Source organism: Neodiprion virginianus, chromosome 4, assembly GCF_021901495.1.
Source record: "Neodiprion virginianus isolate iyNeoVirg1 chromosome 4, iyNeoVirg1.1, whole genome shotgun sequence".
Classification (NCBI taxonomy): Eukaryota; Metazoa; Arthropoda; class Insecta; order Hymenoptera; family Diprionidae; genus Neodiprion; species Neodiprion virginianus.
Genome location: NC_060880.1, coordinates 30,819,006 through 30,836,865, shown reverse-complemented (window position 1 = coordinate 30,836,865; position 17,860 = coordinate 30,819,006). Strand labels below are relative to the sequence as shown.

Sequence of the window (17,860 nt, the reverse complement as noted above, 5' to 3'; positions counted from 1 at the left end):
TATGATTGGTTATGATAATTTAATGCCGGTTGACTCCGTAAGAATCCAACGTGGGCGCCACTGTTCCCCTAAGCTACCCCCAGTCTTACTACCCCCACCCTTTTAACTGAGCTCCCCTAGCCAGTGCAAATCTCGGACGGACGCATGTTTTCTTAAGGGATTCTTGCCGAATATAACGTGAAAGCTTGAAGAGAATAAAGTGGAGCTGAATCTTGTGAGTGACAAATTATTCTTCAAAGTCCACTAGTATAAATTTACTCACGAAATTTGGTGCTTGTGGTGTATCGTGTACAATAAATTAACGAGAAATGTGAAACTTGTGCTCAAGGCGTTCCTGGGGGGGTGATGGCTTTCATGCCGACAGCGTCTCCCGCAAAGATTTCACCATTTTTCTATTTGTTACAATATTTTTGCTGTTCCCCGTAGAATATGTCAGTTTACTTTAAACTAACCTGTCCACGGAACAGAGCACGTGATTGTTTAGAAATGTTGCATGCCGAGATATTCGTATCGTAAATATTCGGAGCACTGTTCTCGTACCTTTGTGAAGTCATTTGTTTTGTTGCACGTTCATTTTGTTGTTCATATAGATTTTTCTTGAGACGCTTTATTGAGTCACTGCTCATCACGCTACAGCCTAACGATATTCTATATTAGTAATTGATAATACGGTATTACGTATTGCTTTCTATTATTCGGCGAATATTACTCATGCATACAGTTTATGTATGCTTAGCCCTGGCTTAGCCAATTTGTTGTTAGAGAGAGGCATCTTATTTCACGACAGCCATATTGTAAAAATTTTAAAACCGACACAATTATGTTTTGAGTCATCCGAGGTTAGCCTCGTTTGCGTCAACAATTGAAGCTGTTTACCTAATAAATTGTTCATTATTATTGATATTATTATGTTACTGTTTAAATTATTTTTTATTTAACAAATAAATTATTATCGTTCATGTCCAATCTCAGAGTTCAAATTTCGTCACGTAGGTATATTAAAAAAAAATAAATTGTTCAATTAACAATTTATTTATAATTTTTTCCTTTTACTTAAGTAGCTAATTACAAAGAATACACATTCAGATTGTTGCATGTTTATGGTGAGTGGCAAGAAATATTTGCTGTGGTAATGACGTCTAATAACGTAGAAAAATATTATTTGTTAGAATGTGTTTTTCAGCTTTGTTAATCCCATGCATCATTACAAAAATTCAAACTCACTGAAAATATTTTTATCAATAAACTGATCCCTGAAAAATAATTTACACTGTTGGTGTTATGTAATTCTCAAGTAGCGCTCATATAAACAAGTTTATTTTTTCCAAATTTATTTTCAAGTTTTGAAATGAGTTCTAAGAATCACAGCAAACTTTCTGTTGCTTCAAATGTTTAAAATAATACATTTTACTTAGATTGGATCCTGTTTGGCATTGATGAACAGAATTGAATTTTACAGTCATATTTTGTTTTATGTCAAAAATGTAGTAATTTACTTTCTTTTTACATATTATAGTGTCAGTTTTGCTCATAATAAAAATATTCTTTTTCTAGTCTTGTTTTGAGTAATCTTTCAATTTTTCTATGTTAAGCTTATACTTTAGATCACAAATATTTTTCTCATATATTGGAAGTTTATGTTTATGAATATTTGCATGCATTTAGTATTTCTGTCTTGTTCCTGGACAAAAAATAGTCTAGAATATATCACGCTTCAGTATCGTTAAGAAAATCTTTTTGGTGAACGTCCTTTAATCCTCAGTTGTGTAGAAGTAGTTTGGGTTGCCATTTGTACAGTAGTGGTTGATGTGATATGTATTTTAAATGATAGAATAATAAATATGTCAGTAAAATTTGAGTAGTTTTTTTTATTTTTACCAGACGTAACGTAACGTACAAAGGACTAATTCTGATCCATAAGTCAGCTGAAAATGGAATCCGGAAACAATTTACCTGATGTGGATAATTACCTTTGTGGTGATCATCAGCAATTTTGCGTGTCATGGACTTCCCACCAGTCTAACATGCATAATGCATTTCCAAAATTGTTGAGCTCCGAACAGTTTGTTGACGTCACGTTGGCCTGTGACGGCGGCTCTATAAAATGTCACAAGGTTGTACTATCTGCCTGTAGCGATTATCTAGAGCGACTGCTTCTGGATATTCCCTGCACTCATCCAATAATTTTTCTACGCGACATGAGAATGTGGGAACTTCAGGCGCTCGTTGAATTCATGTACCGTGGAGAGGTTTATGTCGCACAACAGCAATTGACAAAGCTGATGCAAGCTGCCGAAGCTTTACAGGTAGGCAATTTACAGACTGCGGTATCTGTATTATTCTTATGAATTATTATATGGATAATTAGTTTTTGAGTAAAAATATTCCTGAATTAGTTTGATAAAAAGTAGAGACACTATCTTGTCAGAGATACAATCAAACTTAGGTCATTTTCAAATCGTTTTGTTATCTCACTCTTTACGCTGAACGTAAATTTAATCTTTATACAATTTAATCTTATACTCACGTATATATGTATGTGTCTATAATTATTACGATCTTTATCTGTTTTTTACATAATGTATTCTACGTTACTCTTATCGTTATTCAACTACACTCGAAAAACGTTTTCTTGGCCTGTATACTAAATCTGTACACGCGAAGCTTCAGGTGATAGATAAATCACCAGTGGGTGTAAAACTTACATTTCAGATATTCGTTGTTCAGCAAAAATATATCTTCTGAAAATTTGAGTTGCATGTTTAACTCCTCATTTTCATGATCCAGTCTCGTATACTTTGATGAACAAAAACTTTATGTTGATGAGGTTCTCACACTGTATTCTCTGAAGGAAAGAAAGTATTTTTTACATGTCCGGCTTAGTCACTTGTAAATCTACTGTATAGGTACGCGGTCTATCGAATCAAGGAAAAGACAACCCGGACCTGAATGCTGAATCCAGTTCCCAGCAATCAAACAATCTTGAGACGCCAACAATTCCGACAAAACAAATAACAATCGACAATATCAAAATTGAAGATACACCAATGATGGCTGCAAATAATGCCAATCTTCTCGAGTGCACCCCGACAATTGGATCTCTTCAAGTGACTCCTTCTGCAGCACCCATCGCAACTCAAAACTCTCAGAATTCTGTTAACATGGAACACACCGAGGCACTCCACCACTTGGAAAAAGCATTGAGTGCTTGCGAAGCAACTCTCACCGAGACTCCGGGACTGGTGAAGATGGAGCCAGATGAACAATTCAACCATGATCAGAAACCATACACTATTAGCATGGTCCGTGCTACTAACTGCACACCAGGCAGCCCGTTTCCAGCAATTGAAGGTCAGAAAATTTCTCATATCACCACACATATGACTTCAGTGTTGAAATAATTTCTTGAACATTTTATAGTGAGAGTATTGTTTCTGGGATATGCATTTGTCGAATTTTCAATGAGAAATAAATTTTTTTTAATACAAACACACCTTCACGTTCATGAATGAAATATCTACCTACCCCATAATTAGTATGTTTATAACAGTGATTACGAACCCATTTATTCTAGGCTACCAAAGACGACAGCGCCGTTCCGAAGAAGAACTGAAACAAGCATCCGACATGGTCGCACGTGGTATGACGTTCCAAGTTGCTTCAGAAAAATATAACATCCCAATTAGTACGATCCGTTTCTACATGGTACGCAAGGGAATCTTACAGAGGAGGAAACGTGGACGCGGATCCAATAGTCTTGGAATGAACAGTCAACCAGGTAGTCCTGCGAGCCCACCGTTTCACATGATGAACTACCGATTGCCGGAGAGTCTGAACACCAGTTTACCTTAGTGCTATCCTAAAAAGTAGTGAGATCTTAGATTACAGTTAAGTCAAATTGATTGATTTCCAACATCTTGGAGCTGTTCCAGACTAATTTTTCATAGGAACCTCACCACTTCTTGGAGGTCGTGTCATTTTAGGTTACTGATACACAGTTAAGATGGTAAAATCTAAGATCATTACGGAGAAATAAGAATTCAGTGCGATGATTGAGAACGTAAATGTAAATTAAAGGATGCTCTATTGAATTGTCTTAGCGAGAGGTGAAGTCCGGCACTATTGTGCATCAGGCATGAGCTATGTTACTCTAAATGATTTCTGATTTTTGGTACTATGTTGCTTTCATGAATTCAAAATTATTAGACGTTCAATGACTGGAGCACAAGACTGTAGATTTAAAAATGAGAGATTATTTGCCAGATTTATTAATCCATTTTCTAGGCGTAAGACTACCTCTGTATTTCGATGACGCTCTATTGACAAAATGTCTAGGTTTGTCAATTCCCGTTTATCGATGGTAAATAGTTTACTACTTTGTTAACGAATTTCGTTAACAGATTTTGTACAGCTTTACTATCGGCTCAACACATTGCTTTATGTACTTACTCAGAACATAATTTTTCTTATGTTTTCATATCTTTGATTTATTTGATTTTTTTTTTTTTTTTATTGCTCAAATTGTAAATTATGATTATGACAGTTACTCTCTTCCGTACATTGGTATTAACAATGATCCATTTTCAGTTCTTACATTTTCTTTTGTTATAATATTAAAATGACTATCATTTGCTTCACTCAATCGTTGCCTTATGAAATAAGTTACTATTCGCAATTAGAAATCATCATCATAGGATTTACGCTAGCAAAAATTTAAGGCAACTACTGAAAAAGAACAACACGTTTCTTCCCATCGCGTATTATCAACTAGACTATTTTCGTAGAAATAAAAAAATCTGACATATATGTTGGAGCTAATGATAAGTTTACTAGTTAATAGTTCATGCTTGGAGCCTGAAATAGTCGAAAATAATATGCCTCACTCTCTATTATGAGTCTCGAACAGCTCGCGTATGTATATACTCATCGTAAAAAATGTTTTTCAGATTTACTGCATTAATTTTATTCGAGACGGTGAGTTCTCATCCATCAATGGTCCATTCGTGATCATATAATTCGTCATTCGCTCAACTATTTCACTCATAGTCAAAACCCAATGCAGGACACTGAAGTGCCTGTATAGTTGAATTTCAGGTTCGAATTATTACATGTGTTATCTCGTGAAAAGCCAATTGGTTTAAGTTAAGTCTGGAAAATACTTATACGATGTATTCTGGTCCAGTTTCAGTCTTGAACTTGGTTTACAGGATTATAAATCAAATTTGAATGAGAAATCCAGGTCTATGAAGCTTTGAGAGATAAAAATGCACCTTAACATGATGCGATAAATGCTACTTTATCATTCCTCTGTATACAACGTATTAAGAAATTGAACAATGCAGTGACTGACGATAAAGCCTGAAAATTGCTTTTGTGATACTGACCATATATTAATGATTATACTAACAGAACTAAGTTTGAGACTGGAGATACTGGGAATACTTAATTAATTAGTAATAACTTAGTAACCGCAGCCCCCGTATCCTTATACAGATATTTTTGTAGGCACTTTATCATGAAAAGTGAGTTCTTTCTGGCCATTTCTCATAAACTATTCAAATAAACTGATAAATATATTGTTAAATTATATGGTAACGAGTAATTAGATCGATATTCTTTCAGAGATAACTGTTTAGCTTTCATAGGCGCCACGAAAAAAATGAGGAATCATGACATATAGTAAATTAATCAATGCTTATTACGCAATAGTGTACAAACATAAAGTTTTAAATAGAGGGTAGAAAGAAGAAAACAAAATAATTTTACCATTTTTAACAAAAATGATGGAAGAAAGTTATGATTATAATTTTTTATCTATCATTTTTGTTGAAGTTGGTTTGGCCTTTCAGAAAAGTTTTGTCTAATAGGCAATAATAATGACAACATTTGAAGTCGTAGAGAGCGATGTATTGCCTTTGTTAAATAGCATTTTGATAGAATCATATTTTTCCATACTATGCAATAAAATCGACCCATATTAGTTGAGAGTGTTTTACAGGTAACAGTGCTGAACAAAGGAACATATACCAAATTATTTTCAAACTATTTGACGATAGTAATTTATTTTACAAAGCTTTCAAAAAGCATTTACAACGTTACATAATTCACAGCAATGTAATCCGCGATTACGCACCATTAAACGAGCTAAGCAGTCATGTCAAGCAACAGAAATAAGATTATGATACGTTTTGTGTTGTTTCGCATATAACTGTCGTAGAAAAATTGAGACAAAGAAAATATTTGGGAGAAAAGTTATTCGTCATTTTGCGCTTATGTTTACTGTTTTAATGAAATTAAGAATTCTTATAGTAATTTTTTCATATAAACTAAAAATACATTTGTAATGTTTGGGACATTCCATGTTAAATCGACCTGGGTCTGACCGTTGACCTGTCCGATTTGGCTCGGGATTATTTTATATAATTGCTTTGACTCGAAGGCACTAGTTTTTTCGACATTTTTCGAATTGATTTGAATTAGTCGCTATAAATTTTGAAAACTATTACATTGATCGACACAATTTAAAAACTTTTTAACATTAGATTTTTCGGCAAAATCTCGATTTTCATATCCCAAATATCCGATCTTATTTTTTATTCCGGTTGATATGTACCGAATGCCAATATATGCGTCGACGAACGAGGAATGTCAGTTTTAGTGTGAGAAAACAATCAACTCACAAAAATCGGTCAGAATTAATTTATCTCAAGTGTTACAGTTTACCGTGGTTTTACGATAAGTGAATCGAAGAAACGATTTCCGATTCCATGTTCAGCACTTCTTCTGTATACTCTTAGGTACAAATTATTGTCCTAAGCTTCCAGTCAACAAAGGTTTTATGAAGATTATTGAACCCAGTATTTCAAACCAATGAAGAATAATTAATTCTTTAACGGCATACATAACGCATTTGTAAGATTAGCAAAAATGTTGAACCAGTAAGGTTCACAGTGTTTGTGTCTTTATTTTCTAGCGGTAATCCGTGTCATACTCATGTGTATAATAATATTTCATAACGTGTAACTAAACAACAATCAAATAAGCGTGGAAAATACTTAACGATTATTGTCATAGCCGCTATTAGGATATACTATATGCATATTTAGCCATTTTTTATTATCCTAATTCTATTTAATTTCTATCATTTATTATTTATCAATTATCCATTTCTACCGAGTTAGGTATTATTATTTGTAGAGACTACTACATTTCGTAGCTGAAAATTCTGGTTCGATGCTTTATTAATCATTTCCGTAAGTGTATTATTCAGTTGCCAAACTTCGGTTCAATCACTAAAGCAAGGAATCTGGCTGAAGTTCCCTCTCCCGTGTCAATTCATGTTTACTCAAACGATCTTTCGGGCCTAATCATGTTTCATTGATATTGACTTCATAAATCTGGATTAGTTGTAAAATAACAAACGCGAAAAATGGAGCATAGAATGAAGTATTTACAGAGCATTATTTCCAATGTCTCACTTTTTTAGAAATAGTCGTCATAAAGTTTTTTTAATTGCCAGAAAAAATCGTCTTTTTCAAAAATGAAAATGTTCCTATGTAAACAATTAAAACTGTTTATAAAACTCAGAAAAATTACCCAATTGATGGTAAATGTTACAAAATTATTTTATTCTTGGCTCCACCGTTATAATTGAATATATACGACGATTTGGCCAACAGGTATCATACTATTATTATTTGATAACGATTTGTCATATCTGTACTTGCCACATCTGCTTTAGTCTGAAGTCTGCGAAATTTGTGTCACACTGGAAACATTAGTTAGTTGATTGTACAATTGTTACTACATCACGAATAATTCGGGATATAATTCCGTTACGCCTATGTATTTTGATATCATAATTCGCTATTATGAATCCCCGATCAGGTATATATTATAGATATATAAATATCCATTATGTTTCTGTTCAAGTGAATATTCTACTCTATATAGAAATTTACCAATTGTAGAAAAATCTTTTTTTTTTAGATCATTAGCCATATAAGTTGCCAGCGATGTTTTTAGCAGCTAAAGAGGAAGAAAAAAAAAAAAAATTGCCAGATTCTTGAAATCAAAGTATTTTCCGTCATTTTTATGAAATGATGATTAACGTTTTAAGAATATATGATTACTTAATTTTAGGATGCGTAAGATGTCTTAGTGAAGCATGCTTCGAATTAGAAACTTAGAGCAGCAGTATGATAATGATGATAATAATAATAATAACAAATAATAATAACTATAATGATGATCCCGTTAATGATGACGGAGATGATGATGATGGTTATTATTAGTTACAAAGTAAGGCATTTATTAAGTGCAAAGTATTTCTTAATAAAAGTAATCACAAAAACAACATGGTCGTGTGTTATTATTGATCATTTAAAACTATTTTATGAATTCTTCAATCTTGCGTTGTTACTTATACGTTTATTTTCACATACACTATCGTACGAGTACTAAAATATTTTAGAAAATTTGTAGAAAGTAATAAAAGAGATCTCTTCAAAATCAAATCATACATCATTGGTGAATTATTCATAATTAAATATTCGCATTCATATAACTTACAGTAAGTGAATTATTTTGTTATTAAACCCAAAGTAACAGAAAATCATTAACCTAATCTCGAATACAGAGACGAACACAGGTTTTTGAGGGTCAATTTTTAAACTTTGACTGCACATAATTTTTCAGAGAAACCATTATGCGTGGTAGAATTTGAGAACAGTCGGTTTCCTGTTGGAACGTAGGTATTATAGAAATAAGTCTTATTTTTTAGCAACTGCAGATATTTCAGAAAGGCCGGCGAAAGCCGTAGCTTTAATTCACAAGGATCTCACCTAATTTTGTGAAACGTAAAATTATTACACCTGTGGTTGTGAACGTGATTAATAATTCTGGCTCTCATTGTCAGATTCTCACGCTTCTATACGTATTGAGGAAGCGGGAAGAAATGTGTTTTGCACGTGCATTCTAAGAGGGGAATGACGACCTCAGTGGCCTTGAGAGTTCAAAAGAAGCACCGGGTATTTTGGGGTTTTAGCTTTAAAGCCATCTCATCTTCAGAAACAGAATGCACGCTTTAAACGGTTTGCCCGATACACGAATTAAGGATGTGCAAATATTTTTCTAGCATTGTGCAAAATTGGGCAACAATACATTGTGCATTTATAATACTGAGCCACACAGATAAGTGAATAATTTAACATTTATGTAAAATTTATTGTATTAGAGTTGAACTTTGATAGCACGTTATAATTTATGCATGAATTAATTTTCTACTTATTTAAGGTATCTTAGTAATTGTGAGTTGTCTCAGCGCCTCTGAGCTATTAATTCATACTTATTGGTTCAACAAATTCGAGTGTGAATATTACGATTATACATACATAATTATCAGACTTAATATACATTTTAGCGACGCTTCATTTAAACAAATTGTCAAGTGTACGATTGCGAGGATTGCTGTATTTTCCTTCTTGAAATTTCGGTGCAGACGATTAAGAAATTGGGCACTCGAATTGTTGTCTGGAAATTCGAACAAAATTAGTTCGATATAAATAAAGATTACCGAGAATTTGATATCCAATGCGTACATACAAACAAGCGTCAGTAGAAACTCTTTTTAACAACAAGATGATTATTGTAGAATTGTTCAATGTCAAAACGATAAACAAACATGGTTTTTATGCATATAGCCACGTATCAAAGAACTTTTTTCAATGTAAAAGTCAGTTATTCACGCTATTCAAAGTATGCAGTGTATGATTTAAATAAGGGAAAGGTAGATTTTCGATTTTGTTTCTAGATTTTTCATTATTACAAAAACAAGAATTTAACAATTCGCAATGCGTGAAGTAAAGTTTGTGTGACACAAGATACACATTGGGCACTTTCGTATTTGCGTTTGAAGTGATGTTCGAAGTGCTGACGCGTGCAAGCAGAAATCTTTAATTTCAATCGTTTTTACGTAGATCTTGGTTTCGTTTAATGAAACCAACCGTTGTTTGGGAGATCAGTACATTTATCATCTAATTATTCTGTTCTAAGAAACGATGATTTACTGCAATGTGAGCGTGACAAAGTTTTTAAGGGAATTCGATATCAAATTAAACACTGATCCAATTCTAACGTAATACTGTTCTAAATATATAGGTACATATCACCAACGTTACTCCCTTGTACCTGTCAATTAAAAACTCGATATAGTATAAAAAGTAAAATGTGACACAAATGCGTTGTTCGCGGTAAGTTCAATAGATGAAAAAGCGCTCGTTGTGCTGTGATAAATATCGTACAATAACAACCCGAGTATCCCGGCGAATATAGCGCGTAATATAGTATACACATATTTATTTGTTTGAAAGCGGCACGCGCTTCGGCTGAAACGTCGATCTCCACGAGTAATATAAAAGAGAAATAAAAATAAATAAAATAATAGGAAGACGGTGTCCTAAATTCGATTGCAGTGCGCAATTTCTGTTATAGGGTCATCCACGTCGCAGTGTCCGAGCAATGTTTATCATTCGTATAGCAAAATAATAACAAGTTCACGTGAATACACGCTGAACCAATAGCTATGAACTAGGCGTCGGGACGCTGCGCGTCGGTCTCGACGGCACTGCCCGCGGAAAATTGCGTAGCAGGGGCGTCGCGACGCGTGTATTTCTCCTGCGCGGCGCAAGCTCCGCTCTCAGCCCTCGTGATCCCTTTGTGTTATTTTCGGACGAATTGCCGTTCAAAGCTTTAAATAGGACCGACATCCCGACGAGGAAGGCAGTTCATAATATTAATCCTACATGCTGGAACATCGCACTATCTTCGATGTGAGTAAACAAAAGATCCTACATTCGAATAACCGTATATTTCATATTGTATCGATGCTGCTGACAACGAGCATTTTTACGCGCGTGACAATCCGTTCGTTTGAATATCGGTCCAGCTGACCGACGTGTCTTCTTCGTACCTAGAAGACTACTTGTTGGATGATTTGACGTTTCTCTATCGCTTCTTTTCGTGTGTTCAATTATCATCTGATTCTGTTATTTGTTCACAATTCTATCCAGTATAAAATTTTTAGTACTGATAGACGAATGATGAGGTGTGTAAAGTCATGCGGTTATCGCCGTTGCGGTCGAATTATTTATTCCCGCACGTTTTTCCTTTGTTGCAAACCTTACGCTGATTGCTTTTATTCTGACAATTGGATTTTGTGGCTTAATTCGGTGCACGGAAACTTCTTAAATTAATTCACACGTTCACCTATATCGTACGTGCATCCACCACGCTCGAACCAATTCCCGTGAAAATGACAGTTTATCAACGACACGAAAAAAGGTGCCGAGTGCCTATTGGCGTTGTGAAAGTGAAGTAATTAGCGGCGCACAGTGGCTGGCTGAAACTTTTTGCTTTTAATTTCAACAAACGAAAGAACGGCACTTTTACAAATTATTGATACAGTCAAACTGGCAGCTCAATGCCATTAGTTGGATTTAATGAAGTTTTTGTAACGTTCGTCAATGTGCAATTGGCATTCTGTAATTCGGTATTGCGTTTCCTATGAAATTTCAGTGACAAAGCCCACGTATATGACTGCATAGGAAGCGTGTGCAAGATATTACAGGCATACGTGATCGGGTAAAATATATTTTATACCTGGAAGTAGTGCGCCGCAGTTGGTTGATACATATACGCAAGCATTATATATCTTTTTTTTCTAGTGCTAAATTAAGACGATGGTGGGATGGTCAGGGAAGACGTAATTCACGTTGTAGGAACTAGAGTGAAATTTGTTATTTATTTAAACTACGCTGGAGTCAAAAATAGGGGATTAGAATTCTTCCCATCGCGGCACTTTCACAATTTTTATAACTTATAATTCCGAGTATGCGTACATTGTGCGAGAAGAAAATGAAAACAATTTTCTTTACTGGACGATAGCTTAACTGCAACGGTTTCAATCCATCGCAACCTACAGATGTTTGACATGTACGAGCTGCGCAACCTTGTCGTTGACCCGTTTGCATATCAGGGCGAATAGAAAAGTCAGGGTTGTTAGCATGAGGTCGATCGAGGCGTACGGTATGCGTTTTTGGCAGTATTAAATTGGCATGACGAGCGTGTATTAGATACTTCGAGATTGTTTGCCGGCAAGTGTGCGGCCATGAGAGAAAATCTTGGGCCAGACTGCGTGATTTTAGTTAGTGTGATTGATGATTCTTCAACTGCGTTGTTTCCGGCACGGTGTCCTTTTGGCGCTTGCGATAGAATTTGGCAACAGCTTCTGTTGTGGCTCGGAAGCTTTAAACTTATACACCAGAGACACAGCAAAAGATCTCGCGTGTGCTTCCCGCAAATTCGAATTTATTTACGGAACAAGGGTCAAGGAGCGCTTCGCACTTTCGAGGGGTGCAAAAGGTTTGTCCACCTTACTTATGCACACGCGTCTTAGCTGGTGTCAGTCGTATTTTACTATGCACTTATGTGAACAGACACGCGTGCAAGCCATATTCATACCTATATACATATGTGTTTGTATATTCGTCTATAAATAGGGATTAACCGTGTGAAAAACAACGTGTTTTGGGGATTCCCTCTGATTATGCGTTGTTGTAGACGTCGTCGCCTATAATGCGCGGTATTCACGACACGTTCCTCTCACATGGTCTCGAGGTGGTATATTTTGCTAGTTTGTTGTACATCAATCGATTTTTCTTATCATGCAACACTTTATAAAATAATAATTTTTCTTTGATATTTCAGATCTTTTGGTTTTAACGCGTGAATAAGAACTTGAACGTATAAGTATACCAAAGTGCGTATGTACTTCATCAACATGTTGATACATGACGATAAATATTCATGTGATGCACGACTGTCTGCATGCTTTATTATGTTTAGACTTTTTTTAATCTGTGTATAGTCGTTAATTTTCTTCAATCGCCGCATAGTCATATTTCATACTGACATTGTGCATATACGGGGGGGGGGGGGCTGAAAGTGTCTGGAAGAAGAAATTATACTCATAGTCATATCTCAACGAGAACAGATTCATTTTAATAATAATAAAGTTAGGGTGACAGGAGAGACAACTTGCACCGCGTCATCACTTATAACTCCATATCACGATATGAAAACTATACAGTAATTTACATTCCGGAAAATATGTATTATACACTAATGAACTTCAATTTCATTCACAACCTAAATAGAATTTCGCAACTGGAACAGAGTACAATTTAAAAATATATCGTTTACTGTAACTCGATAAATTTTCTCGTTAAGGAAGTTGAATTTCTATCCCATTCCAAAACTGGATAAATCTCTGATCTAGGATATGCATATGAAAGCTGTTTTATAGGTCTATGGAATAAAAAAAAATGATAGAAGTAATAAATAAAGACACTTTGGCATGAGAAATGCTCGGTTCATGATCGATCTGTCGACATGTGCTCAGATTTCTATACATAGAGCATAACTAACGAACTGCCGTCCATTAAATTACTACCCTCGTCGAGCCGAGAGTTGCACTTCAGTTTCGCTGCCTGCTTGATTGTAAATCATACACATCGTAACAGCACATGCACATACATCATCATAATTTATATACGACCGATGTCATCAAACTCGAAAAAATAACTGTGCTTCATTGTTTGAACGCCGATATCACAGAAGCAATTTCACGGTAAGCGATTCGAAATCACGATCAGGATGGCAAAAAATACCTTTTTTAAAAAATGTCTGAAATGTTTTTTCACACAAATACGAAACGGTTACTCAGTTTTCAATGTAAAATCACTCGGTCAAGTTATAAGAATATAGATCGATACAAATTTTCTTATTTTAGTGATTGACCAAGTGTAATGAGTCTGTTGAATCCTCCTACCGGTTTCTACGAAATTCTCACAATCATTCAAAAAGCTCTTAAAAAACTTTCCGGCACATTCGTACGACGCGGTTGTCGCACAATTCTAGTAGTTGACTTACCATCGCAACGACGCGCGACGTCCCGAACAATTCACAACGCTGTATCACCATTCTCATCGCATCAAGTGTGACTTACATGTCCGCGGTTCTCTGTGATACCGAATGAGGCAACAATTTTTTTCGCAATCTGTACACAGATGCCGGCGGAGTGCATAGCCAACCCCCTGCAGCGCGAATTAGCCGACTCAATAATTCGCATGCAAACTCTGGACGAGATCCGTATCCTTCTCGCGTGTGGTGCAAAGCCAAATGAGCCCGTAACCCAGGGTCTCCGACCTTTGCACTACGCCGTTTGGCAGAGGTACGAGGAAGCCGCGCAACTTCTGCTGGTACGAGGAGCCGACATCGACGCCATCGACGAGTGCGGATACTCGGCGCTCCATCTCGCCGCTGAACACGGCTATTTGGATTTGGTGAAGCTCCTCCTGAAATATGGAGCCAAGGTCGACCACCGTGCCGATACCGGAGAGCTTTTTCCCAGAACGATGCTGTGCGACGAGCCCCTCAGACTCGCCCTTAGGAATCGCCACATCGAGGTGGCCAGGGTGCTTCTCGAGGCTGGTGCCAACCCGAACAAACGATACTTTTTTGGCTCGGAGATAAATCTGGTATCACCGATAGATCTGGAGTGTTTAGAGCTCCTCTTGGCTTTCGGTGCTTTACCAAACACCAGAGATCGCGCTGGACTTACGCCGCTTATGAAAGCCGCACGGTTACCGCAGGTAAGATTATCGGTATATACAACGTGTATGGATAGTAGGTAGTTGACAATTAAGGGCGCAGAGCCCAATGTTTCACACCGGTTCACTGTGCCTTTCAGGGTGTGACGTCGGTCTTGCTCTTACTGAGCTACGGCGCTAGCGTGAATGATTACGCCGATGCCAGGCACGATTATCGGACAGTTTTGCATTACGCCATTCTTGGAGGAGATCCAGAGGTGATCAATCTGCTGTTGAAGCAAGGTGCCAGACTAGACCTGGGGCCCGATTATCAGAAGCCGTCAGCCTTGGACCTGGCCATCCTTAAGGGAGACCCGAGCATTGTTGAAATGCTTTTGAACGCAGGTAAAAGATACTTTATCGTTGTTTGGTTGTGGGAGAATTTTACTGCTGGTATACGCAACAGCTTATTATACCACTTCGTGTAATTGATTGTTATGTGTTTGTCACCGTCTTAATTGCGATGAAAGTTGTTTGGAACGTAATGCAGTTTAAGCCGAGCCATTTAGCACAAAGATTAATCGTCTATCAAACGCTCAGACTTATGTTAAAGCGCTCGGCTTTCGTTCTAGCGATTGAAAAGTGAATTACTGCGTGGCACGTTGAGTGGCTACTTACGTATACTTGTATAAGCTTAATACCCACTTAAGTGCTGCATTGAAGATAAGCATCCCTCTTCAGGCACGACCGACTCATCTTAGAAGCGATCGAGTCGTCTGAAAATTCATCCTCAGTTCAGATATCAAATAACTCCTGCTACGTGAAAAAGTAACGAACCGTATAACGAATATCAATATTTTTCTCAGGAGCAAACGTGAACGCATCGTCGCCTATAATCGGGTCTCCGCTGCACGTCGCGTGCGCGGATAACATCCCAAATCGTCTTGAAATACTGAGCATGCTCCTGGAGCGAGGCGCAGATCCTAATCTGGTGATCAGAAGTGACGAGGGTCCTGCGCTGCGTCCTGTCCTTGCAGAGTACGTCGCCTCGAACGAGAATCCGTCGGTGGAGGTGGTGGCCCTCCTTTTGAAATACGGCGCCAGGGTCGTAATAAAAACCCAGTATCGCGATCCTCACGGGATTTTAAATTCCCTGCAAAACACGGCGGACAAACCGCTGCTTCTCCGCGCCCTCCTCGAAGCCGCGGAGAGCTTTGATCCCTGCATGATTCGTAGATCCAGCAGCCTCACCGACGCCCAGAGAGCCCTGGTCATGGAGGCGGCCCAAACTCCGCTGCCTCTAACGCATCAGGCTCGTCTAATTGTCCGGAAACTGTGCGGACCCGGACTGCCGAAAATAGTCGACAGTCTTCAGCTGCCTCAGTCGCTGCACCGTTACTTGCTCTACGATTTTTACTGATGAGAGATTTTTCCCTCGGTGCCAGAAAGGCTTTGACTTGACTGGGGTTTTCTCACAGCCCTTGAAGCTTTACTCTGTTGGACTTATATCGTTTGACTCTGTACGTAATTTTTTTTTTTTCGCTGCAAGATCCGGAGTTTCACACCGTCGATCGGCTGATTGGTTAGTTGTGAGGTAAAAAGGCTGTGTTGAAACCGTCAATTTTTATTCACTCACGTTTTATTCCTTAGTGGTATACTTGTTGTGTAGTAGCTTTTTTCGTAAGGTTCGAGAGAGAGAGAGAAAGAGAGAGTGATAGAGAGTTTCGGCCCAATAATCGGATGAGTTAATTGAAACGCTGAAACGCTGGAGATCGACGTGCAGATATAAATTATCAGCAATAATTAGCTGGTAATGAACGTATAGAAAGATATATATTTCATTGCATTGTCAAAGTGGTTTTCCATATGTATAATAATATTGTTAGTTGCCTTCGATTAAAAAGCGGCAATTGGTCCTAGGAAAAGTATTATAATTGCCATCCTATTTTATTACCTATATAAACATGTAGTGTTCTCGATTAATCGATAGTGATACTATATTTATGCATACGCGTGCATATAATAATAATATTCACTACACTTAGTGCATGCGATCAGAGACTATTGTGTTTATCCAATCATTAACGAACTAGTTGAAAACAAAATATGGCTAATTTTTAATACGAACGTGATTTTAACGAATCTATTTAATTTTTTACCTTTGTATTTGTATTCCGCAATGTATGTAATAATAAATATCATAATATGTAAACCTTCTTTAAAAAGAGCTATCACGAGGTCTTACGTATTCGAATATATTTCTCTAATTCTCCAACTAAAGATATGACTCAGTGCTGAAATCCCTTTGGCAGGTGTTCAAATTTTTACCCTAAACTTGAAAAGTGACAAAGCATTTATAAGAAGACAGACTGCGCGTCACAACAAAGCGGCTTTTCAGCTGTACATAATATGTATGCATATATGTAACACGGATAGCTTAATTGATTTTGCTTACAATGCAATGTAAAATTTCTATAACTCAGTTTCAAGTTAATGTTTATCGCCGGAGAGTTTGACGCAGTTTAGAAAATTGTTCGATCTTCTGAAATCATTCAAATTTGGTGGCTTATCCCCTGCTGTTTAGACGACGATTCGAGCTGTCATGGTATAACTTCGTTGCATCTTGACAAAGAAGAACAAAGCTATTGCTGTGCAATGTTTGATACGCGAGTTCATTAATTAAATATCTAGAGTATTCTAGAGCCAGGCTAGGATCTTGAATCAAATAGTTCTTGGCCACCGGTTTGTAACGTACGATGTCGTTGGACGAGCTGTGACAATCTTCTTTTCCACCTCGAAATAGCAGCCTCAATACCGTAGCTTACGTCAAACTTTTGGCAGCCTCCTTAAAGCCAGTGAAGAAACAAAATTGCCCATGAATAAATCTTGCAGATGCGGGTCGTGTGGGTGACCGTGCAAAAATGCAACTCACCTATGTATATGTATTTATATCGCAGCCCATTATCTGTGATCAATGTGCGTATCTGTACGATCTCAACTGGAAAATTTCTTGATCACAAATTCAGGCTCTGCGAAAAATTCCACCTCTACACAGGCGCAAATCGTATCATTTATTTGGAAAAAAGATATTCACTCTGCTTATTATACGATCCAGTATGTCCCCGACATATGTATACATGGAATGGTACATTGCTTTTCGAAAAGTGATTGTAAAATGCGGGATGACCAGCTCCGCGGTGCTTGGATATCTT

The 17,860-nt window shown here is 37.0% G+C and overlaps 2 protein-coding genes across 3 annotated transcripts; both read left to right on the top strand.

Annotated features, from left to right (window-relative positions):
* The first annotated feature begins 87 nt into the window (after positions 1–87).
* Positions 88–8,356, top strand: LOC124303854 (broad-complex core protein isoforms 1/2/3/4/5-like). The gene is made up of 4 exons (XM_046761613.1): positions 88–214; positions 1,882–2,306; positions 2,907–3,351; positions 3,575–8,356. Exons 2-4 carry the CDS (start codon positions 1,932–1,934, stop codon positions 3,850–3,852), a joined length of 1,098 nt encoding a protein of 365 aa, XP_046617569.1. The 5' UTR covers positions 88–214; positions 1,882–1,931; the 3' UTR covers positions 3,853–8,356.
* A 2,324-nt stretch (positions 8,357–10,680) lies between these two features.
* LOC124302300 (ankyrin repeat and SOCS box protein 13-like) lies at positions 10,681–16,860 on the top strand. Of its 2 annotated transcripts, XM_046758297.1 has the most exons (5): positions 10,702–10,829; positions 12,766–12,817; positions 14,127–14,711; positions 14,810–15,053; positions 15,515–16,860. In XM_046758297.1, exons 3-5 carry the CDS (start codon positions 14,127–14,129, stop codon positions 16,066–16,068), a joined length of 1,383 nt encoding a protein of 460 aa, XP_046614253.1. In that variant the 5' UTR covers positions 10,702–10,829; positions 12,766–12,817; the 3' UTR covers positions 16,069–16,860. The 2 variants fall into 2 exon arrangements, with proteins under 2 accessions (XP_046614252.1, XP_046614253.1); XM_046758296.1 differs by lacking the exon at positions 12,766–12,817 and having other exon boundaries at positions 10,681–10,829.
* The last annotated feature ends 1,000 nt before the right edge of the window (positions 16,861–17,860 follow it).